At 38.4% G+C, this 26,156-nt stretch overlaps 1 protein-coding gene and 1 non-coding gene across 3 annotated transcripts; both read left to right on the forward strand.

Moving 5' to 3' along the window:
• Positions 1 to 2,750: 2,750 nt before the first annotated feature.
• LOC120107959 (small nucleolar RNA R71) lies at positions 2,751 to 2,856 on the forward strand. The gene has a single exon (XR_005509537.2). It is a non-coding gene; the product is annotated as a small nucleolar RNA R71 (small nucleolar RNA).
• An 11,658-nt stretch (positions 2,857 to 14,514) lies between these two features.
• On the forward strand, positions 14,515 to 16,337 carry LOC148703148 (short-chain dehydrogenase/reductase 1-like). 2 transcript variants are annotated; one of them, XM_088723363.1, is made up of 5 exons: positions 14,515 to 14,669; positions 14,777 to 15,020; positions 15,099 to 15,173; positions 15,481 to 15,672; positions 15,828 to 16,337. In XM_088723363.1, exons 1-5 carry the CDS (start codon positions 14,635 to 14,637, stop codon positions 16,203 to 16,205), a joined length of 924 nt encoding a protein of 307 aa, XP_088579489.1. In that variant the 5' UTR covers positions 14,515 to 14,634; the 3' UTR covers positions 16,206 to 16,337. The 2 variants fall into 2 exon arrangements, with proteins under 2 accessions (XP_088579489.1, XP_088579488.1); XM_088723362.2 differs by having other exon boundaries at positions 14,551 to 14,669; positions 14,747 to 15,020.
• Positions 16,338 to 26,156: the final 9,819 nt, after the last annotated feature.

Raw genomic sequence — 26,156 nt, forward strand, 5'->3', positions numbered from 1 at the left:
TCTCTTTACATCTTTTCAAAACTAAGGTCAAATTATTCAGACAATCGTCAAAAGATTGGCCAAAGACTGAGAAATCATCAATGAACACTTCTAGAAAGTTTTCCACCATATCTGAAAAAATGGCCATCATGCATCGTTGAAAAGTTGCGGGTGCATTGCATAGTCCAAAAGGCATCCTCCTATATGCAAATGTCCCAAATGGGCAAGTAAAAGTGGTTTTCTCTTGATCGTCCGGGTAAACAGGTACTTGATTATATCCAGAATAACCATCTAAGAAGCAGTAGAAACCTTGACCAGCCAACCGTTCCAAAATTTGATCTATGAAAGGTAGAGGGAAATGGTCCTTCCTAGTCATTGAATTAAGTTTTCTGTAATCAATACACACGCGCCAACCCGTGGTTGTGCGTGTTTGTATCAATTCTCCTTCCGTATATTCAACCACAGTGATACCTGATTTCTTGGGTACCATTTGTGTCGAACTTACCCACTTACTATCAGAAATTGGATAAATGATTCCGGCATCTAATAATTTCACCACTTCTTTCTTGACTACCTCCTTTATGTTAGGATTGAGTCTTCTTTGCATTTCTCGGGTGGGCTTTGCATCATCTTCGAGATGAATTCGATGCATACAAACAGAGGGGTCAACCCCTTTCAAATCGGCTACAGACCATCCTATGGCATGTTTATTTTCTTCTAGCACCCTTAAAAGTTTATCCTCCTATTCAGTAGATAAGTTGGCTGTGATGATTACAGGGAGGCTATTTTCCGGTCCTAGAAAGGCATACTTAAGATTTATTGGAAGTGGCTTCAACTCAAGTTTAGGTGGAGAATCAATGGAAGAACAAAGTGGTGTGCTAGCAATGGGAGGAAGAGGTTCAGGTCGGATCTTCCAAGGAAGGGAACTCATAGAAGATTGATTATCGAGTAAGATGTTAACTTCTTCTATGGCCTTGTTTATATCAAAGTTGTCAATGTCAAAATGGGCCAAACATGCCTCTAAGGGGTCATCTGCTAAGATATAGGGAAGGGCTTCTTCTACAAGATCATCCATTTCATCAATTAGGCAACACTCGTCTTCCCTCACATGTTGGTCAGCGGCATGAAACACATTCAACTTAATTTTCATGTTCCCAAATGATATATCCATTGCCCCAGTTCTACAGTTGATACATGCATTGGCTGTAGCTAAAAAGGGACGACCAAGAATCACAGGGATTTGTTTTTTTATGTTGGGCACATGTTCCATATCAAGAACGATAAAATCTACTGGAAAATAGAATTTGTCTACCTTGACAAGAACATCTTCAATCATCCCCCGTGGTATCTTCACAGATCGATCAGCCAATTGTAAGGACACCGAGGTAGGTTTTAATTCACCTAACCCAAATTTTTTATAGACTGAATAGGGTAGAAGATTCACACTTGCCCCTAGATCTAAAAGTGCTCGATCAATGGAGTTATCTCCTATGACACAGGAAATAGTGGGAGCGCCAGGATCTTTGAATTTTGGAGGGGTGTTGTGTTGGAGAATGGAACTTACCTGTTCAGTAAGTAGGACCTTTTTAGGCACATGTGTCCTAGATTTTCGCTTTTGGGTGCAAAGGTCTTTGAAAAATTTGGCATAGGAGGGAACTTGTTTGATGGCATCAAGGAGTGGGAGGTTGATTTTAACTTGTTTGAAGACCTCCATCATCTCTTCTAATGAAGTTCCCTTCTTGCCAAAGGGAGAGTGTGCATTAAGTGCTTCAGAAAATGGGGCCTTTGGAATGTGGGTTGTAGCAGATGGTGAACTAGTTGAAAAAGGTTTTGGATTTTCATGTGATATGGTCTGTTCCTCTTCTTCACCTTTCTTATTGTTACCCTCCCCAACCTTATTATCTATTATACGGCCACTCCTCAGGGTAGTCAAAGCATTGACTTGCTCATGATTTAGTTGAGTTTCTTGAGCCACGTATTGTCCCCTTGGATTACTCATTGGTTGACTTGGAAGCTTACCTTCCTCTCGTTTGTTTAATGCATTGGCTAGTTGACCCATTTGGGATTCTAGCTTAGCAATTGATTGCGTGTGAGAGTGCAATAGTTGTGTGTTTGCCTCCAAACCTTGAAGGGCAGTCAACACTTTCTCCTCAAAAGCTGTATTTCTTTGGGTTGGAGGAGGAGGGTGTTGAATTTGATTTGAGGGACGGTAGAGATGAAAATTCTGAGGGTTTTGAAAATTTTGGGAGAAGGGTTGGGAGATATTAGAAGCTTGCTGTCTCCAAGAAAAATTTGGATGATTCCGCCAATCCGGGTTATATGTATTGAAAAATGGGTCATTACCCGGTCTGGGCTGTGTTTGGGCAGCATTGATGTGTTCTTGCACGAGTTCGGAGAATTGGGGTGCTGAGGGGCACTCATGAATAGAATGCGATGGGCTAGAATAGATAGCACATACTTGTGCTTGGGAAGAGCTAACGACATGTCCTCCTATCATTAGTTGGTCAATCTTATGGGACAATGCATCTACCTTGCTAGACAGGTCCATAGAATGACTTATTTCACAAATGGCCCCTTTTCTTTGAAAATTCGGGGTTGCTTGACGAGAACATGAAGCATGGTGGAGGAAGTTTTCATTAAGATTTTCAAATAGTTGCCATGCTTCATGCTCATTTCAAAGCATGAAAGTCCCCCCGCATGCAGCATCAATCATCTGACGGTTTCGTTCAGTCAATCCGTCATAGAAACATTGCACTAGCTGCCACTTAGGTATTTGATGATGAGGGCATTTACGGATTAGGTCTCGAAATCTCTCCCAAGTTTCATGAAATTCTTCTCCCTCAGTTTGGGAGAAGCTTGTAATGGCACGTCTAAACTGGTTCGTTCTTCCTATGGAAAAGTATTTTTTAAGGAATTCTTGTTGCATTTGATCCCAAGAACGAATCGAGTTGGCTTCTAAAGAATTCAGTCATTGTTCGGCTCTATCTTTAAGGGAGAAGGGAAATAATCTAAGTTTCAGAGCATCATCAGTGAAGTTCTGAATCTTGACAGTGGTGCAAATCTCAAGGAATTCATCTAGGTGTTTATATGGGTCTTCATTGGTGAGCCCATAAAAAGATGGGAGCATTTGGATCACACTAGACTTTATTTCGTATTGTACAGCTGCTACTTCAGGTAATCGAATACAAGATGGGGAAGTGTAAATAGTGGGAGTAAAGTACTTCCTCAGGAGTTTGGGTTGTTCTTCAGCCATCTTAAGAGGTGGGGATGATTCTAATGTTCTGATCTCAGCTTGAATATTCCTAAGGGTCCGTTCTATTTCAGGGTCAAAAGGTAATAGGTCACGTACTCTAGAACGACTCCCTTGCATACACTAGTACTTGATCAGTCAAGCATGCAATAAAAGATAAACACATCAATCCTTGTATCTGTCCTAAAATCACTAGACAGCTCCTAACTAGTTTGAAGAGGGCACCTAAGCCTCCAATCCGGTCTAATGAACCGAGTTGACTAGGTAAGCTCCCAGGTAAGTGGAGGGGTCACGATGCATTCGCAAAGGTCCCACTTAAAACCCACTTGCCTCGAACAGATGAACTGTCTCCCTTATAGGGACAAAGCTTGCCTAGACATCAACTAAGCCACAGAGCGAAATTGGTGCAACTTTCGGTAATCTTCGTCCTATTGAGCTCGAATGTCCCTAGGAGCCAATGTCTAATTGATTTTAATTAAAGTGACACTATGTGAGATTGAGTTCACCTAAGTTGGGCAAGAGTCCGGTGATGAAATCCGGCTCTTATCTTGTTGGGGTGATTGCCCTTACTAAGTGCAGATTAGTTGGTGTATGTGTATCAGGCATACATTCACACTTCTGCTAAAGTTAAAATCAAACAATCACCACAAAATTTTAAGCTAATAATTAATTTAAATAAGAAAGGTTTAGAGGTTACCAAAGAAAATTTCTCCAGCAATTTAAATTTTTTTTAAGCAAACCTCTAAAGCATTCCTTTTTGATAGCCCAGATCTCCTCTTCGATTCCTGATCAAATAAGACCAAAAGAAAAATTAAAAAAAAAAATTAGTAGAAGAGAAAAAGGAGATAAAAAAGTAACAATAATAGAAAATAATTTTTTATTTTATTTTAGATATATATATATTTTTGAAAGTTTTTTTTTAATTAATTAATTTTTTTTTAATGGTAGGAAAAATAACTATGCTCGCAATCCCCGGCAACGGCGCCAAAAATTGATCGGTCCTTTCAATTTCGAAAATAAACCACGCAATAGCACGTATCCTGTAGGACAGTGATTACGGGTGTCGGTCCACAGGGATTGGAGACTAGTTATTTTTCTTTAATAATAACTCAAGAAGAATTTGCTAACTTGATTTAACTAAATTAATCTATGAGTACGAATTGAAATTTATCAAAGTAGATGGATCTAGGGTTTGGAATCCACCGCGTAGCATTGCATTAGGGACTGTGTTCTTAATTTTTATCTTTTGGAGAGGCATGCAAATTGGCTACAAGCCTTTTAAAATAAAAACATAAAGAGGTTTAGAAAGATCCATCTTCGGTGTAGCATGAAGTGTCTACCTAAGTATGCTAATCTAGAATGCAGCACACTTCATCTTCCTAGGCATGAATCATCTTAGACTACTTTAGCAAACATGATTAGTAACTAGCATGCTCAAAGTTTAAATATCATAAAGGAATATTTCATTGAAAATAAGAATTTAAACAAGCTCCAAAATAATAAAAAAAAATAAGAACTACAATGCCCTGATACATTGCTAGGGCTTCATCCAGCCCTAGACTAGACATTTAGCCGCACATGGCTTCCGGACGACCTCCCATCTTCAAGTGAAAGTCTTCCCCTCTCATTCTTCCCAAAATATTACAAAATATTCTCTTTCCCCGGCAACGGCGTCAAAAATTGATCGGTCCTTTCAATTTCGAAAATAAACCACGCAATAGCACGTATCCTGTAGGACAGTGATTACGGGTATCGATCCACAGGGATTGGAGACTAGTTATTTTTCTTTAATAATAACTCAAGAAGAATTTGCTAACTTGATTTAACTAAATTAATCTATGAGTACGAATTGAAATTTATCAAAGTAGATGGATCTAGGGTTTGGAATCCACCGCGTAGCATTGCATTAGGGACTGTGTTCTTAATTTTTATCTTTTGGAGAGGCATGCAAATTGGCTACAAGCCTTTTAAAATAAAAACATAAAGAGGTTTAGAAAGATCCATCTTCGGTGTAGCATGAAGTGTCTACCTAAGTATGCTAATCTAGGATGCAGCACACTTCATCTTCCTAGGCATGAATCATCTTAGACTACTTTAGCAAACATGATTAGTAACTAGCATGCTCAAAGTTTAAATATCATAAAGGAATATTTCATTGAAAATAAGAATTTAAACAAGCTCCAAAATAATAAAAAAAAATAAGAACTACAATGCCCTGATACATTGCTAGGGCTTCATCCAGCCCTAGACTAGACGTTTAGCCGCACATGGCTTCCGGACGACCTCCCATCTTCAAGTGAAAGTCTTCCCCTCTCATTCTTCCCAAAATATTACAAAATATTCTCTTTCCCCGGCAACGGCGTCAAAAATTGATCGGTCCTTTCAATTTCGAAAATAAACCACGCAATAGCACGTATCCTGTAGGACAGTGATTACGGGTATCGATCCACAGGGATTGGATGTTGGGAACCCGCCCATGCCGCTGATATTTCAAAAATTTTCAGATGGCAGCGGAATCGGCATGCACGGGTTCGACGTTCATCGCATGAACGCTTGTTTCGAGACCTTTCGTAATTAGGTAAGAATTAAAACTTTTAGAACTAATAGGAAGATCAAATCTTCACCTTGCGCGGGTAGATGATCACCGCGAATCTGAATTCGTGGTTTTGGAAGAGGGTTCGTTTGAAGCCGTTCAAACGTCCAGCCTCTACGGGTATCCACACGAAGTAGAGAACCGATCAAAGCTTTCTTGTCTTCCCGGGGTGCTAGCTCCCTTGCAAAGACTCCTTTGATGGCTGATCTCTTCTCTTTCTTTCAACTCTTGAAAGTGCTTGAGAGGAGGAAGAAGAAGAAGGAACTCAAGGAAGAAGAACACAGCTTCTGCAGCCTTCTTTCTTTTCCCTGCGTTGGAAGAAGGATTGGAGGAAGAGGAAGACGCCAACGCTTGGACCTTGCTCTTCCTTTGCTTGTGGCTGAACCAAGAGAGGAGAGGGGAGGGTGGCGGCAGCAAGAGGAGGATGAAAATGCTCTCTTAGGGCGCCGGCCTCTAGTCCTCTTTAAAAAGGGATTGGAGCTCCTAACTTTTTGGAGTTCCAATGACAACCTACCAAATAAGAAGGGGGCGCCGGCCCTAGCTCCTCTCTTCTTGTCGCCCCAAGCATTTGGAGAGGGGCTGATGCCCCTCTTAGTTGGTTAACCTAATCCTCTTCCAAAGAGGATTAGGTGCCTCTCTCATGGTTTCATCCTAATCTAATTAGGATTGGCCAAATTGGGTTCAATCTATGCTAGTCCTAATCCAATTAGGACTTGAATGAACCATGACTCAATTGAACTCTTCAATCCTAATCCAATTAGGAGTCATGTTGATTCATTAGATTAATAATTAATTTAGACTTAAGGAATCCTAATCCAATTAGGATTTGTTTAATTTTAGTCCTAATCTAATTAGGACTCTATTTGAATCCGAAGTCCTAATCCAATTAGGATTTCTAGGAATCCTACTCCAAGTAGGAATCCAATTTTAATTCAAAACTCCTAATCTCATTAGGATTGAGGAATCCTATTCCAAGTAGGAATCCCAGTCCTAATCCAATTAGAACTCTAGGTATCCTACCCGAAGTAGGATTCTTGTTTCAAGTCCAATTAATTAATTCCTTTTTCCTTCTTCAACTTCTTATCAATCAAATTGATTTCTTGTGATTCCTAATCACGATTTCAACCATCGGATCGGTCAATACTTCTAGTGTGTGTGACCCCATAGGTTCTATTCTGACTGGTAGCGAGATATATTGTGATCTCTATCACTATATCATTGAAAACTCCTTTCAATGGGTTGGAACGATTCCAACTCAACTCATTAGGGTTTATCGATCATCAAGATAATCCCTATGAGTCCCACCATCCACTAGTGACACCTAGCAGCATGTAGTGGCTACCCAGCAGAATGGAATGATGAACCTCTAGGTGCAGTTAAACATGTGATACAGTCCTACTATCGTGGATCCCTACAGGACGGAGGTCATGGACAACTCGTCAAACCCCATCGTCTGTCATATGTCAAGATTTATTCGACTCGAGTTCGATAGTGAAAAACTCTTTCTCCACTGCGCATACTGCCCCGGCCGAGGTCTTACGAACTCAGTCTTATAAATCACATAGGATCTCTCCTTATCTATCAAGGTCGATAGATTCCATATAGGTGCATACCCTACTCCTACAGTGAACTTACTGCAGCCAATCTACACTGCATGGACCCATATGGCTAGAGACCATGTATGTGTGCAGTCAAACTACAATAACCTCACTGTGAGTAGCCGAAGCACCGCAGGTCAAAGGACCAGTCACACTACTGCAACATCAAGCAAGTCACTGACGAGTGGATAGACATCCAAGTGACTTCTTGTATTGGTCACGCTCAGTACCCTTGTTCTCTAACAAGCACCTGCACTATCACTTCAGTGTCCCTACACTGTGGACTCAAGTCTCGTCCATCCAGAAGGAGAGTGATCTGTGCACTGATCGGATCGATCACCGTCCTCGTGATGATCCTTTGATCAGGAGCATTTAGAAATTAATCACCAATGATACATGGCTCAAATTCTCAACTCTTGAGAATATGTATCATCATCTTATTAATTTCTTGGACGATTCATAGACACATAAACAATATGAATGAAAAAGATGCCTTTTATTTATTCAATAATAAATAGTCAAGTACAAAATTATGTCCCTAGAATCAACAATGTGTCAGCCAAATTGGCTTCTAGGGCATACATCTAACATTGGAGACTAGTTATTTTTCTTTAATAATAACTCAAGAAGAATTTGCTAACTTGATTTAACTAAATTAATCTATGAGTACGAATTGAAATTTATCAAAGTAGATGGATCTAGGGTTTGGAATCCACCGCGTAGCATTGCATTAGGGACTGTGTTCTTAATTTTTATCTTTTGGAGAGGCATGTAAATTGGCTACAAGCCTTTTAAAATAAAAACATAAAGAGGTTTAGGAAGATCCATCTTCGGTGTAGCATGAAGTGTCTACCTAAGTATACTAATCTAGGATGCAGCACACTTCATCTTCCTAGGCATGAATCATCTTAGACTACTTTAGCAAACATGATTAGTAACTAGCATGCTCAAAGTTTAAATATCATAAAGGAATATTTCATTGAAAATAAGAATTTAAACAAGCTCCAAAATAATAATAAAAAATAAGAACTACAATGCCCTGATACATTGCAAGGGCTTCATCCAGCCCTAGACTAGACGTTTAGCCGCGCATAGCTTCCGGACGACCTCCCATCTTCAAGTGAAAGTCTTCCCCTCTCATTCTTCCCAAAATATCACAAAATATTCTCTTTCCCCCTCCTTTCTCTTTTTTTTTATTTCTTTTTCTCTCCCTCTCGGCTTTCTTCTTCTTTTCACCGAAACAGGGGGTCTCCCCTCTTTTTCTGTCGAAGCCCGCCGAGCTCCTTTTATATCTTCAAGAGCACCCCGTATCAAATCCCTCTTTCCCCTGTTTGGCATCGGAATCAAAGGGGAAGGAGCTGGACGTGGTAGGTATGCCTTGCAGAGGCTGGCACGCAGAGGAGATCTCGGACACGGCTGGCGCATTGGGTGCTGGGATCCCTGAAAATAGGAGCTGTGATCGTATCCCGGAATGGCTGTGGCTGCAAATGGATTGGAAGAAGCTGGGTTGAATGCGGTTGAGATCCGTGGATGCTGGGAAGATTGCATCACGGGAGGAGATCAAATCCGGAGAAAGAAATCTGGGAGGACGAGGGTGATCACGGGATGCTCTGGTGCGGTTGAATGGTAGGAATCCGGGACGATTTGCTTTGGTGTGCTGGGAAGGAAAGAAGTCACCGGCTGGCTGCTTTGGGAAGAAGATCTCCCCTGTTTCAGTGCTGGGAAGGAGAATGGAAAGAGAGGATTTGGGAGATGATCTGTGAGCCCGGGATGGCTGGAAGTTGGGTGGAAGAGGGGGAGATTGCATCGCGGATGGGAGGAATCCGTGGAGGAGGGGATACGTTGGGAGAATGTGGAGGATATCTTGGATAGCTTGGATGCTTGGAGGAAATCTAGGAAGGAAGGAATGGGAGATCGGGTCATGCATGCGGTGGTCATTCGGCTTGTTCTGAAACAGGGGAGGAGAAGATAAAAGAAATTGACATGGAAGATGAATACGGGAATGAGTAGGATATGTGAATTTTTTATTATTTATATTTCTTCTTCCTTTTTTAGAAAAGTGGTTGGGTCCATTCGGGTAGGTTGGAAGGGCTTTGAATCTAAAATAAAGAAAGTTTGGACACGTGGAGAAAATGGGAGAGGCCTCTATTTTGCTAGGTTGGGAAGCTTGATGCATACGGGGAAATATGACATGGACAAAGGAATGAATAGCTTCATGTACATGTGGGAGAAAGTAGTCCACACATGAAACAGATTGGGACTAGTTTGTGAATGGGGTGACTCGACCTGCACACACATTAGACTAAATCAATATAGAAAATTAAACCAAACTTGAATTACCTCTAGTAATTTATTAAAATAAAATGAGAGGGGAAACACATTTTCTTCTGTTAATATTTAAAATATGTGCATAACAATAATAATAAGTGCTATGTAAAATAGATAAATTTGTACATTATTTAGCACTTATCAGCTGTTATCAAGCATAGACGGGTCAACTCGACTTCTTTAAGGGTCGACTCAAGATCCTTAGTGGTCAACTCATAATCTTCAGCGGTTGACTTAAAATAGCTGTTGTTTTTGTTGTGCTCTGTCTTTCTCCTATGACCATGATAGGGTCAACTCTTTTGGTTTAGGGGTGGACTCGTCTATCCATAGGGGTCGACTCATTATCTGCATAGGTCGACTCGCCAATAACCTATTTTTGACTGCTCTCTGTCTTTTGTCTATAACTATTCAGAGATCGACTTGTTTGCTTCTAGGGTCGGTTCTTGTTTAATTGAGGTCAGCTTGTGAACTTCATGGGTTGGCTCATTAATATGTTGCTTTTGCTTGCTTTTTGTCATGTGTTTGTGGCTATTCGATGGTCGACTTGTTTTCTTCTAGGGTAGATTCGTTTTCTTCTGGAGTCAGCTCATGAAATTCATGGCCTTAGTATTTAGCTATGCTATTTTTTTGTCATAATCATCCTATTTTTCTTCGAGCTTGGGAAGAGACACACCATCATAATCTATTGCTTGTACAAAGATGCAGATGTGTGTTTTCCAGTATGTATAATTTGTGCCATTGAAAAAAGGAGGTCGATTGGTGGACTATCCTTTAGCAAAAGAGGTTCCAGTTAAGGCTACCATAGATCCTTATTCTTGAATGTTAGGTCAACAAGAGGCTAGAGTACCAAGGCTCTGATACCACTTTTGTTCTGCTACGCAACTCAAGAGAGAGGTGAATTGGGATTTTCAAAAATTTTAAACAAAATATAGCAGAATAAAACTTAATGAGTGTGTGTGATTTGCAATTGATAATGAATAGTTAGTAAATAGCAAGAGTTCAAAGCCCACAGATCAAACACTACAAATACAGCAAAATTTTATAGTGGTTTGGTGACAACCTAGTACCTATGTCCACTCCCCAAGATATCCTTCTTAAAAATTTTCACTATAATCTGTTGAAGATTATAGTCCAATTGTTTTCACCGGACTCACAATTAACCCAGTTGATTTTTATTGGAAATCAACCAAAATCACCACCGAGCCTTTCTTTAGGCTTAATAAAATCTAATTCAAAATTTGGATGGACCTTTTTCCAAGTTTGAATCCCTAAAACTTGTCACAATAGAGTATAGATAAAATATATGACAGAATAAATTACAACTCGTTAAAGATGAATGCAAAGAATAAATAGAGCTTTGAATTAATTCATCGGCCTTGAATGAACTTGGATGCTCTTCACCAACTCTTTTAATAGTAGAGGATGTGATCTTTCAGCTCTTAATGAATGCACTTGAATATCCGTTTTCTTTAGTAAACTCCTTTTTTTCTTTTTCAATTTTTTTTCTTTGATCCTAAATCACTTCTTCTTTTCTCTCTCTTGGCATTCCTATGCATTTATACCACCAAGGAGTAGTTGAAAGATAATTTTAGCAATTAGATAGAACGAAAGAGTCATTGAGAAACAAAAAATGACCATTTTGATTTATAGAAAACTAGTCGTTGCTGTTATCAAGCATAGATGGGTCAACTCGACTTTTTTAAGGGTCGACTCAAGATCCTCAGTGGTCAACTCGTAATCTTCAGGGATTAACTCGAAATAGCTGTTATTTTTGTTGCGCTCTGTCTTTCTTCTATGACCATGATGGGGTTGACTCTTTTGGTTTAGGGGTGGACTCGTCCATCGATAGGGGTCGACTCGTTATCTACATAGGTCGACTCGCCAATAATCTGTTTTTGACTGCTCTCTGTCTTTTGTCTGTAACTATTTAGAGATCGACTTGTTTGCTTCTAGGGTCAGTTCTTGTTTAATTGAGGTCAGCTTGTGAGCTTCATGGGTTGGCTCATTAATATGTTGCTTTTGCTTGCTTTTTGTCATGTGTTTGTGGCTATTCGGTGGTAGACTCGTTTTCTTCTGAAGTCGGCTCTTGAACTTCATGGGTCGACACATCAATAAGCTGAATTTTACTGTTCTTTGTCTTTCTTTTGAGATTGTTTTGCGGTAGACTTATTTGATATGAGGGTCGACTAGTAAAGGCATATCAGTTTATATCAATGTGCTAGGGTTGACTTTTAAGATAACTCAAATTAAAATTTGTTGTCATTGCACGTGAATGTTAAAGGGTCACTTCAAGTTGTTCCTAAAGTTGAATCTTTTTGTACAGAGCTTTACATAATTAAGTTTCATTTCTTTATATTGAAAGTTACTAAAAGATTTCTTCTTTGCTTCCTGCAAGCATTTTAGTGCACTCTAAGCAATTGATTAGTGAATTTTTCACTTAATTATTTTGTATCATCAAAATCAAATCATTTGGGTCAACATCAAATCATGTCAAAAGCAGCCATGCCATATTGATAATTACAAACACTTACTACAACTAAACTTGTTGTAATAGGACCTCGATCATGGTGGTTCTTGAATCCAGTTGAACAATGATTACTTTTACTTGCTTTCCTATCCATTATCTTTCCACCATTCATTGAAGTTTTGTGACTAATGTCTCCCATTTCTAGGAGGAGAAGAAAAGAGGAAGAAAAATAAAAAAAAAATTAATTAATAGCTTCTAATATATTTCGTAAACTTAAACCCCTCTCTCTCTCTCTCTCTTTTAATCAGGTTGGTTCATACTAGGGTTAGGTTGGTTGTTAGTCAGAATTTTGGATAGGGTCAGGTTATGGGCCAGTTGATAGGTCTCTTAGCTTAAGTGGCATGTCGGGAAGATATGATTAAACATATACATAAGAAATACATGAAGTTGTGAGGCCCAGCCCAGGTCAGCCTCTGTAATCGGGAGGTTGGGCTGCTCCGGCTGCCGTGCAGCCTCTTGCGCCACCTCTGACCACGGAGGAGTGGTCCCAGCCACCCTGGAGGAACGGCGGCAGCCTCGTGCCCCCCTGTTTGCCCCCGGCATGCAAGAAGCCTGGACTGCCATCGGCGCAGCCCACCAAGTGTTCGACGAATGGTCCCCCTTGGCACGACTTTTGATGCAGTGAGGGGCTGCTCCGCCCCTACCCTCCCTTCACGAGGGTTGGATTTTCTTGCTCGTCAGAATTTTGGGTAGGGTCAGGTTAGGGGCCAGGTTGTGACATGACCCATTGACAGGTCTCTTAATTTAAGCGGTAGATGTCTTTATGTCGGGAAGATAAGATTAAAAATATACATTCAAAATACACTTATCAAACCTAGCCAGCTGCAAACCTTATATAGGATGTAAGCACTGACGTCCAGGGATGGGGAACGTGGCACAGGAAGATAGAGAGGCTGGGTGAACGATGTTAGCATTGCCAACTCCTACACTAAGCAAATCATATATGAAGTAAGCACTGACGTCCCTGAAGTCAGGGATGGAGACAGAAAATTGAGAGGATGGATGTGTTGAAAAATCTATCAGCTAAAACTTTGTATATTTTTTTTTTATGTAACTTAATTGTTTTATCTTTAATACTTAATTAATAACTTTCTGCATACACTAAATAAATAAATTAAAATTTAAAGTTATCTGATTCGAGATACACTATGAAAGACTTTTCTTTTAGAGTAGAATTTGTCCTGCCTAGATGCGAACAATTGATGGTGGTCTATTCGCAAGATACAACGGGCCATTTTGCATGCTCCTTGAAGTGCATTCTAACAAAGGAGAATCAGGATCGAACCTAAACTAACCAAATTCAGATGTATTGAAAATCAACAAATTTGATTGAAGCAATCTCTCTCAATCCTCTTATATGTAGTCACAATTCTCTTCTCAAATGCTTAATGAGTGCACTTAAGTTCATTCATTTAATGCTTTTAATTCTCTTCTCTAGTTTTGGTGTTATTCAGATGGAAGAGGATGTTGTTCTGATGGATGGAAAATACGTTCTCTTTTCTATTTATAGATGTAAAAAAATGAGTATGATTAGATACTTAAGTTTTCTTTTGTTGAACGCATCCCTTCACATAATCCATCCATTCATCAAAGATTGTGTTCCTCGCAATGACCACGAGATCAAATGCATCTTTTGGATGCATCTCTTCATTTACGAAAGTCTTCCAAAGAGTTTGCTTATGAAGGATCCCTTTAGAATGTTTTGTAAAAAGAGAAAGCATCTCCCCGTTTGTTTTTAAGATACCGCATGAAAACAATTATTGACGTGTTCATAAAATTTCCGTTGAATTTTAGAGAGGAGAGAGAAATAAAGATAAAAAATTAAGTCTTATTTTTTGAGATAAAAAATTTATTTGGGAGTCTAAATTAAATATTTATATTTGAGTAGGTTTATGTTTAGATAAATATTTAATATTAAATTTTAAAATTTAATATTCTGAATTAAATATTTTATTAATAAACAACAGGCAAATAATGTTAATATTGCCAACTTTTATATTGAGCAAACTATATTTGAAGTCAGCACTGACGTCCCCGATAAAATTGAGGGATGGAGGTCAGGTAGATGTTAGCAGTTAGCCTTGCCAAGTCCTAAGCTAGTGAGCACTGACGTCCCCCTTACATTAAATACAAGGGGCTAAAGTGCCAACAGGTGGCCGTTGGACCTGATCGGATCCAAGATATGCCTCTTTGACCGGACCGAGTCCATTTAATAATTTCTAAGTGTAACCAATGACCTGTGTTGGTCACTATATATATCCTGGATAACCCACCATGCAAGACAGTAAAAACCCTAGCATATAACTAATCCAACCCACGGGCAAGAGAAGGAAACCTACTCTTCTGATCGGCTTCAGGCATGGAAGGAACCATTTGCAGCCCCACAGAGAAGAGGTATGCTCTCATCTCTTGTTACTCAATCCCTTCGCAAATTAAGCTCACTCCTAAGAACAAATTAAGAGCTCGTTAAGCTTTGATGCATACCTTGTTGCTGCCATCAGGATTGCGGTTGTTACGGGAGGGAACAAAGGGATTGGGCTGGAGATATGTAGGCAGCTGGCTCTTAATGGGGTCAGGGTCATACTAACAGCCAGAGATGAGAAGAGGGGTCAGGAGGCAGTGGAGAAGCTCCGAGAGTGTGGGCTCTTTGATGTACTCTTTCATCAGTTGGATGTGACCGACTCTTCCAGCATTGCTTCCTTTGCGGATTTCGTCAGAACCGAATTTGGCAAGCTTGACATTCTAGTAAGCTCTCTCTCTCTCTCTCTCTCTCTCTCTCTCTCTCTCTCTCTCGCATAACCTCTCATAAATTGATATCTACAGGTGAATAATGCGGGCATTGGAGGACTGACAATGGACGTTGAGGCTTTAAAGGCCTCAAAACAATCAAATAATGTGGTAATCAATTGTTTTAGAATTCTCTGTCAATTTCTTATAGAACTAGAATTAAGTAGTTTCTGTTGATAATCAAGTAGTAGAAATTCAGTTCTTATGATACATTGCATATTGCCGTTACCCTGTTTTTTGTCTAACAAATTGAATATGTAAATAGTACGATACAAGATAAAATTGAATATGTCCACCACACTGACTATATGTTGCGGATATCATCATCAATTGAATTATGGACCTTAAAATAGTGTATAGTTTAGATAACATTATTGCAAACATAAAATGGTTGAGAAGTTTTGTTCATGTGCAACAGGAAGCCAAAGATGTTAGAGATATACCAGATTGGTGGAAACCTCATATGCGAGAAACTTTAGAAAGAGCAGAAGAATGCTTCAAGACAAATTATTATGGCACCAGAGATGTTACAGAAGCATTAATTCCCCTTCTCCGGCAATCAATTTCAGGAAGAGTAGTAAATGTTTCTTCTATCGTCGGGCAACTCAGAGTAAGTAACCTAGCCCATTTTCTCCTAATATCATACTAAATAAGAAGGAACATATTACCTATTCCGTCGTGGCCTGCGTGAGGGATGAAATCTTTACTCTTTTGATTGCCTAAAAATGTACGCTATACATTTTCTTTCTCATTCTTGGTTTCCAGGTTATCTCAAATGAAAAGCTTAAGCAAGATCTATCAAATGTTGATGCCCTGACAGAAGAGAGATTGGTCGAGCTGTTGAATTTGTTTATCAAAGATTTCAAGGAGGGATTGCTGGATGCCCATGGTTGGCCAACCGTTACTTCAGCATATAAACTATCCAAAGTACTTATCAATGCCTACACCAGGATTCTTGCAAAGAAGTATCCCGCCTTGTGCATAAATTGTGTGAGTCCTGGTTTTGTCAAAACTGACTTAAACTGGAATACCGGGATCCTTAGTACCAAAGAAGGTGCTGAAGGACCTGTCATGTTAGCCTTGCAAACTGGTACCGGTCCTTCAGGCCTTTTCTTTGATCAAACCGAAGTGTCAACTTTTTGAATTAGATTAATAATACTCTGTGGATGGGAAGAAGCGAAAGAAGCCTGTATAACATTGCATGAGCTCTCCCCACCAAGCTCAATATGTTGAAATGAAGAGATCCAATGACATGTATTAGATGATGTTTCTTCCTTTTCTCTTGTGTATCTCTTGAACATGAGACGTTGGTGTTATTATCACAGTGCTCTCACTAACTGAGCAAATTGGCCAGGTTGCGTTAATGCTTATCAGTATGAGTGTTTAGTCCGAAGGCAAGCAGACCTACAAGGAAAGGTTTCCCATCTCCTCTAATCATACTTGAATCAGGTCAAATCTGCTCCAAGGAAAGGAACAAGAACAAGTGGATCAATCTCACTCCTCTTGTGTGACGGATCTTTGTTGTTATTATGGCATGCTGTTACAATTGTTACAACTACATGATAAGAACGAAACCACATGGGCCGGGCCTCTTAATAACATCAACAAAATCATATGATTAGCAGGACTGCAAATTGGAAGACTTCGAGCCAAAACCTTAAATTGTTTGATTTCCTTTACTATGCCTCCTCAATCTCAACAGTCCATCTTGAACATTCAGATTAGATCAAAAAGATATGAACCCGGGAATACCAAGAGGCTACGTATCTATCAGTTGATCTGAGGGGATATACGCAAGATATAGCGAACTGCTTTTTGTTTCCTTGAAGTGCACTCTAACAAAGGAGAATCAAACCCGAACCTAAGCCAGCCAAATCATGATGTGTTGAAAATCAACAAATTTGATTGAAGCAATTTCTCTCAATCCTCTTATATAAGGACACAAACTTTTTCTAAAATGCTTAATAGGTGCACTTGAGTTCACTCATTTAGTGCTCTTAATTCTCTTCTCTAATCTTAGTGTTATTCTAATGAAAGAGGATGTTGTTATGATAGATGTGAAAAACGAACCCTTTTGTATTTATAGATGTGAAATGATAACGACGATTAGATGCTTAAACATCCTTTCATTGAATGCATGCCTTCACATAATCCATCCATTCATCAAGGATTGTGTCCCTTGTGATCACCATCAGATCAAATACATCTTTTGAATACACTCTTCACTTATGGAAGTCTCTCGAAGAGTTTACTTGCAAAGGATCCCTTCGAGATGTTTTATGAGAAGAGAAAACATTTATACGCTTCATTTTAAGATTCTCCATGAGAAATTAGAGATATGTCCAAAGAATTTCTGTCGAATCTTTAGAGAGGAGGGGGAAATAAAATAAAAAATTAAATATCATCTTGAGATAATGAAGTTATTTGGAAGTCTAAAATAATGTTTTGTATTTGACTAGGTTTATGTTTAGATATATATTTAATATGAAATTCTAAAATTTAAAATTTTTGATTTGAATATTTATTAACAAAATAACAGCCAAACTTTTCTTACGAAATCACCATTAGTTTATGACTTACCAAGACTATTAAGGCCATTAATAACACCAGTAAAGCGAGTAAACATTTCAATAATGGATTCATTTGATTCTATTTTAAATAGTTCATATTTATGTGCAAGCATATTAATTTTAGATTCTTTGACTTGGTTAGTGCCTCATGAGTTACTTCCAGCCTATCCCAAATTTTTTTAGTAGTATTACAAGTTGAAATACAATTAAATTCATTAGCATCTAGAAAGCAATATAAAACATTCATGGCTTTAGTATTTAGCTATTCTATTTTTTTGTCATAATCATCCTATTTTTCTTCGAGCTTGGGAAGAGACACACCATTATAATCTATTGCTTGTACAAAGATGCGGATGTGTGCTTTCCAGTATGTATAATTTGTGCCATTGAAAAAAGGAGGTCTATTGGTGGACTATCCTTCAGCAAAAGAGGTTCCAGTTAAGGCTGCCATAGATCCTTATTCTTGACTGTTAGGTCAACTAGAGGCTAGAGTACCAAGGCTCTGACACTTCTTTTGTTCAGCTTTGCAACGCAAGAGAGTGGTGAATTGGGATTTTCAAAATTTTAAACAAAATATAGCAGAATAAAACTTAATGAGTGCGTGAGATCAAACACCACAAACACAGCAAAATTTTATAGTGGTTTGGTGACAACCTAGTACCTACGTCCACTCCCCAAGATATTCTTCTTAAAAATTTTTACTATAATCTCTTGAAGATTATAGTCCAATTGTTTTCACCGGGCCCACAATCAACTCAGTTGATTTTTATTGGAAATCAACCAAAATCACCACCGAGCCTTTCTTTAGGCTTAATACAATCTAATTCAAGATTTGGATGGACCTTTTTCCAAGTTTGAATCCCTAAAACTTGTCACAATAGAGTATAGATAAAATATATGACAGAATAAATTACTACTCATGAAAGATGAATGCAAAGAATAAATAGAGCTTTGAATTAATTCATCGGCCTTGAATGAACTTGGATGCTCTACACCAACTCTTTCAATAGTAGAGGATATGATTTTTCAGCTCTTAATGAATGCACTTGAATATCTGTTTTCTTTAGTAAACTCCTTTTTTCCTTTTTCAATTCTTTTTTCTTTGATCCTAAATCACTTCTCCTTTTCTCTCTCTTGGCATTCCCATGCATTTATTGATGGTTTATTTACAACGGGCTGCATGCTGAAAATTAAAAAATTTTCTTAAAAAATCGTGGCTGCACCAGATCGAGTTGCCTACATACCCCTTTGAAAGGGGGATCAAGCCACATGTAGTTCTTAATGTTTAAATCGCAGCGGAAAGATAGAATTAAATATTTTAATTCTAGCATGCAGAATAGATCATAAATAAAAACCAAGATCGTTTAAAAATCAACTATGCATGATTATCATTAGATCTGAAAATAAGAGCATTAGTAAAGTTCTAAACTTGACTAATTTTGGATCCAATCTATCTCCAAATGCTCATTGAATGAGATCTGGAGATCACTCCGTGAGGAGCCCCAAAAGAGGTATGAACCCTCAACGGATTGAACCCGAGCAAAAAAAAAAAAAAAAACTTAGCACAAAATTATATCTCTAGATTTATACCTTTATGAATCACAGAGACAAATGAATATGATGCTTGAGCTTCGTAGCCACACAACCGTCTGGCCTCCACGGGTGATCCACGCGATGCTCTTGGATGATCAACATCCCCGGAATTGCTAGCCCGCGAGGATGTGCTGAAATCTTGAAACAATCAACCCTTGATCGTTCCTTTGAAGACGACGGAGGAGGAGATGAAGGAGATCAAAGAGAACTTGTGACCTTCACGTGTTCTCTCCTTTTCTCAGAACTTAGGCTATCCAGAAATTTACACACCCATAGAGGAGATGGCATGGAGGGCCTCTTATTGCCAAAAACCCACACCTTCCTTCCTTCTTTGCACTAATTAATTGCCATCAAATGGCAATTGAAATCCCCATCAAATAGGGACCATGTGCGGTGGAATAAAAGAGGAGGTGTGGCCATTGAATGCTGCATTTGAATTCCTAAGGAATAGGGATTAATTTCTTCCAAAAGAAAACAGCCGCACGCCCCCTAATTTTGCGTCCCCTGCTAGGATCTCCCCACATGTCACTTAGCGCCATCAAATGAAGGAATTAAAATCCTAATCAAATCAGGATAATTCTCTTCATGGCGCCACACCATGGATCCTTGCCATGTGTCATCATGCGCCATCAACTAAAAGGAAAAAATCCCATCTATGGCACCATTGATGTGAGGACGTGACATGTGTCATCTGATTTCCAAACTTGGATTCCTAATTTTTAGGAATTGATCTCGAATTCAAATTTCAAATATTTGAATTCAGAATTTTCATCAGATGAGGACCTTGGATCATGCCCAATCCAATTGGGTCAAGTCCTACTAATTAGGTCAAGCCCAATCTTCTTGGTTTAAACCCAATCTAATTAGGTCAAACCCTAATGTAGCCCAAATTGAATCTAATTCAATTTGGCTCAACCCAAGCTCTATTACTCAATCAAATTGAGTCAATTAACAATCTAATTGCTTATTAATTCTCCAATAATTTATTAATTATTTTATAGCAATATTTTACTTAGGATAATTTGTCAATCGAATTGACCAAATTATCCCTGGATGATTCTTAATCGTCCATCAGCCTTTATGATCAATCTAGAAAACTTCTATGTGTGTGACCCCATAGGTTCGAACCTAAGCCGGTAGCACAGGAACAATTTTTTGTACTAATCGATGTGACCATCTAGTAATGGTACCCGACATTCGGATAGGCCGAATAATTGCGAAGCAATATTCTGGAACCCTGGACTATGGTTACCGTATAATTTATCCTTATGACTCCTAATGCCAGGATGACATCAGAGTTCTGTCAACTTGGTAATAGTACATCCACTCTATGATTTAATTTTTACAAATCTTGTGACTCCTAACAAGGATTATCCTAGCCAAGGTTTTGCTAAATTGAACACAAGAGCATTATCTCCTGTCACCAGGAGGGATCAATTTCATCTTGACTCACACACCGACTTCACAAGTACTTGACTGCACCCAGTGACCTTCCGTCTCTGAATTAGAAATTCAGTTAGTCCGATACCAAAGTACAGTGAGTTGCTTGCTAATCACCGTGGTGATCTCAGGTCTGAGGGACACATATACCCATATCCACTCGGAACATCTCTTGATAGCAGAGCATTCCGAAATTGGTCATGTTCAGTAAAATGTACTCCTACACTTCACCTGTGTGACATATCAGTGTCTCCACACTTCTGGTTAAGAGGACAACCAAAGTATATGGCACACAATGATCTAATCTTGATAATGCTATTGTCCTAGTAACAGCATATCATTTGGTTGCGAACTATTTTAAGGACTCGTAGATAAATCCTCCTTTATCATAAAGGAGTCCTAAGGACTTCATCTCATAACAAGAGTTCATTTGAAGATGTATATAAAATGATGAATAATGCCAAATAATATTTTATTAATTAATCAATTCATATACAAATTCAATCATCAACTGGCTGACGATTGACTTTTAGGATACAATTTCCAACAACTCCCGCTTAGACTAAAGCCAATCGGTATAATATCGTATACCCATCTTCGACTTGTAGTCGTTGAACTCTTTGATGCCGAGGACTTTAGTAAATAGATCAGTCAGATTTTCTTTTGTATCAATCTTCTGAAGATCAATATCACCTCGTTCGACGATATCTCAAATCAGGTGGTAGCGATGTAGAATATGCTTGGTCCGCTGATGTGCTTTGGCTTCTCTTGCTTGAGCTATGGCTCCAGCGTTGTCACAAAATACAGTCACTGGACCATCAATGCTGCGATGTATTCTGCTTCACATGTAGAATCTGCCACTGTATGCTGCTTGGAACTCTTCCAGCAGATAGCCCCACCCTTAAGAGTAAAGATATATCCCGACACGCTCTTGCTATCATCTTGATCTGACCGAAAACTTGAATCGGTATATCCCTCAAGTTTTAAGTCAGAATTACCGTAGACAAGCCACTGGTTTTTATTATTTCTCAAATACTTAAGGATGGTTTTTACAACCTTCTAGTGGTTGCTACCTGGATCAGACTGGTATCTGCTCACTACTCCTAGTGAGTATGCCACGTCTAGTCTAGTACATGTCATGGCATATATTATAGATCCCGCTACCGAAACATATGGAATTCTATCCATACTCTCTCTTTCTTGAGGAGTTGTTGGACAATCCATCTTAGAGAGGTTAATTTCATGGCCCATCGGAAGATAGCCTTTCTTGGAATTAATCATACTGAACCTCTTCAGTATAGTATCAATGTATGTGGATTGGGATAATCCAAGCAATCTTCTAGATCTATCTCTATAGATCTTCATCCCTAGGATGTAAGATGCTTCTCCGAAATCCTTCATAGCAAATTGAGATGATAGCCAAACCTTTATTCCTTGTAATGCAGGAATGTCATTTTCGATTAGAAGAATGTCATCCACATACAAAACAAGAAATATAATAATTGAACCATTTGCCCATTTATAAATGCAAAGTTCCTCTTTCATAATCTAAATGTGCTGCTATCGCAAGCACAATCCGAATGGACTTGAGCATTGCCACGGAAGAAAACGTCTCGTCATAGTCAATACCATAACGTTGACGATCTTCTTTGGCAACCAGACGGGCTTTATAGGTCTCAATCTGACCGTCTGCTCTCCATTTTCTTTTGAAAATTCACTTACACCCTATGGGTTTAATCCCTTCGGGTGGGTCAACTAATGTTCATACATCATTGACCTTCATGGATTCCATTTCGGATTGCATGGCTCCAAGCCATTTATCAGAGTCATACCTTTGCATTGCATCCATATAAGTGATCGGATCCTCTATCGTTTTCATCAAGTTCGAGAGGATCCCCGTCCCGGACTAAGAAACCGTAGTATCTGTTCGGCTGATGTGGTACTCTACCTGATCGCTTTAATGGTGAATCTAAAATAGGTTCTATATTTGATCTAATAAATTCAGACTCAACTGGTTCAGTGGATGGTGTCGGGTCTTCTACATGTTGAACTTTCCTAAGCTCAATATTAGAGCTTCTACTTCCTTCTCCAAGAAATTCTTTCTCTAAGAATATAGCTCTATTACTTACGAACAACTTTTGTTCTTCAGCAAGGTAGAAATAATATCCTTTAGTTTCTTTAGGGTAACCAACAAAGAAATATTTGTCAGACTTGGGTTCAAGTTTGTCTGTCTTCAAACGTTTGACGTACGCCGGACACCCCCAAACCCTAAGGTGAAAGAGCATCGGCTTACGTCAGTGCACATCTCATGTGGTGTTTTATTTACAGACTTACTTGGAACCTTATTAAGAATGTAACAAGCTGACTCAAGTGCATATCCCCAAAAGGATATGGGCAGACTCGCAAACCCCATCATGGATTGAACCATATCTAATAGGGTTCGATTTCTTCTTTCTGATATACCGTTATACTGTGGTGTACCAGGAGGAGTCTATTGGGAAAGAATCCCATTCTCTCCTAGATATGTCAAAAACTTATTGGAAAGGTATTCGCCTCCTCGATCTGATCGAAGAGTTTTAATACTCTTTCCAGTTTGTTTTTTACTTCATTACGATACAATTTGAACATTTCAAATGCTTCAGATTTATGTCTCATTAAATAGACATAACCGTACCTCGAAAGATCGTCTGTGAAAGTAATGAAATATGCATATCCACCTCTAGCATTTATGCTCATTGGCCCACATATATCAAAATGTACTAGGGTCAATAAGTCATTGGCTCGTTCACCTTTTTCAGTAAAAGGTGACTTAGTCATCTTACCAAGAAGGCATGATTCACAGGTTGTTAATAATTCACAATCATTAATATTGAGGATTCCCTCTTTATTTAACCTGCTCATTCTGTTTTTGTTAATATGACCTAGTCTATGATGCCAAAGGTAGACATCCGTGATATTGTCTATTCTAGGGTGCTTATTGGACTTGTACATTACATGAACAGGCTGTGACAAAATATAAATGCTATTACTCAGAATTTCATTCATTACAGCAACATCATTCCAAATGATATTGCAATAATCCCTTTTTATTGATATTTGATAACAATTTTTGGCCAAAAGGCCTACAGAAATGACATTCAATAAAAAACTTGGACAATAGTGACAATCACTAAGGACATTTACATGAGAGCTGAATACAAGTTTAAGAATTCCTAAAGCTAGAACTGGAATAGGTCTTCCATCTCCATCATTCGGAAATTTTTCTCCTTCTTCAAACCTCTCACCGACTTGCAGTCCCTGCAACGAATTGCAAATGTTGAAAGAACTACCGATATCCAATACCCAAGTCGAATTATCATAAATAAAAAAATTACAAGGCGTTATCATATAAGTACCTTGATTTGCAATAGATTGCATATTTCTCCTAGGCCTGTTTGGGTCAAGTATAGCAATGTATTGAGGACAATTTCTCTTCCAATGCCCCTGCTTCCTACAATAGAAGCATTCTGTCTGACTTTGGTCAGCCTTAATCTTTTTGGTCTGACTTTGCTGAGTTTTCAGCTTTCTAAGCCAGCTATTAAAATTGGATCCTATCAGCTTATCACTTTCCAATAGCGATCGGTTAGTGGCCATTTCTGCATAAAGAAAAATCAGCTTATTAGTGTATGAATTGACTAAACCCTAAAGACTTGGACTTTAGTCTAAAGGTCCTCCAACTATTTTATACAAATTTGTAGCCTCTACCTCAAATTCGAAGAATTACACTTAAATCTTTAGTGAGCACTAGAACCCAATTGGTCGCATATGGGCCCGAGTGTGGCTCGGCCAACCTATATGCATCTATTGGTAGATTCTGAACCAATTGTTTCACCAAATAATTTTCTAGTGATAATTTTGTCCCAGTCATTTCGGCAGGCATGTGGCGCCTCCACCAAAGATCCTCATTAGGTCCAACCATTAAATGATAGGGTTCTGTGTAATCAACTAATAGATGACCAAGCCCGAGTGTGGCTCGGCCCACCTGACCACCTATTGAAGGTACACTCAACTCATCATATATCAAATGATAATTTCAATACCCGATAAGCACCAGGCGTGTGGCGCCTCCAATGATTATCGAAACATTAGACTCATTATCATCTAACTTAATGGGAGGCTATGACCTAGTTATCCCTATAACTATTTCATTTTAGGGACCTAATAATTTTAAAGGATTTAATTAGGATAGATAAGAAGATCCGGTTAACCTAAATTTTCTCACTGACTTCACTAAGTCAGATTATAAAGAATTAGATTCAAACCGATTAAGAAGGCACCTAAATCAGTCAAACTGATTTTTCTTACAGGCATGGGTTAGCTCGAATCATTAAATGATCCAATAAAAAATGATTGACCAAATCGGCCAGGTAAGTGAGATCGGTGGAAGGGATATGCCATTAACTCGACAAAGACGCATCAGTGCGAGTAGCTTCCAATTAAAAACCACCGGTCGAGTCTGCCAAACTTACCTTAGACACCGACTGATTAATCAATTTTGATTTTGACCATCCTAATGACTCGGGCTCAACCACGGAGCTTAAATCAAGTTCCATCTTGGTCTGATCAAAGACATGGAACCAATCAATCTATAACTATTGTAAATTGAATTGAGTTATCTTGATTTGATCTAATTACTACTTAGTTAGATTTAATCAATTAACTCAATCATTCCATGATTTGATTCTAACCTTAGGTCTAACCCAATTAGAGAACTTGACTTGAGCTAATCCAAACCCCCAAGACTTATGCAATTTGTCATTGAAATTCAATTCACAATTCTAGGTCACTTAATTCTCAATTAAGTGTAGTTTTATGAAATTTTTTTAGATCATTGTATAAGTCTTAAATCAGATGTTAATTACAAATCTTTAGTTCTTAAAATCAGATCTAAATTTGTGAATTAAACATTCTGATTTCAGATTTAATTCATGTTCAAATCATTAACGATTTATGTTCATATATCACATATATAAACTAACATGAATTAACTTAAATAACATACATCATAAGTATTTATTTTTAGATCTGATATGTCTTACAAAATTAGAGATTAAAAGGATCATAAATTGCATTTAGATCTAATCTAAATAAGTTTATGATTTCAAATTTTGCATGTTCAATATATCACATATATTAATCATAAAACATGCATCACATGCATCCAAATTTCAGATCTATTTAATCATGCATAAACAGCAATTAAATTAATCATAAATTTATTTTGAATCTAATCTAAATACATTCATGATTTCAGATTTAATTGCATTGATTAAAATAATTTTAATCAGTCTTTTGAGGTTCATCTTCAAAGATCGCACACAATAGCACCCCTACACGCCATAGGAGATCCCATCGAATGGAAGATGAGGGAGATGATCCCTTCTTTCTCTTATGACCGGACGGCCTGGTGATTGATTTATCAGATTACTTTACAAAAGAATAAACAAGTTTT

Source organism: Phoenix dactylifera, chromosome 6 (genome assembly GCF_051530095.1).
Source record: "Phoenix dactylifera cultivar Ajwa chromosome 6, Ajwa_hap1_PhDact_Kaust_v1.1, whole genome shotgun sequence".
In the NCBI taxonomy this organism is placed as follows: domain Eukaryota; kingdom Viridiplantae; phylum Streptophyta; class Magnoliopsida; order Arecales; family Arecaceae; genus Phoenix; species Phoenix dactylifera.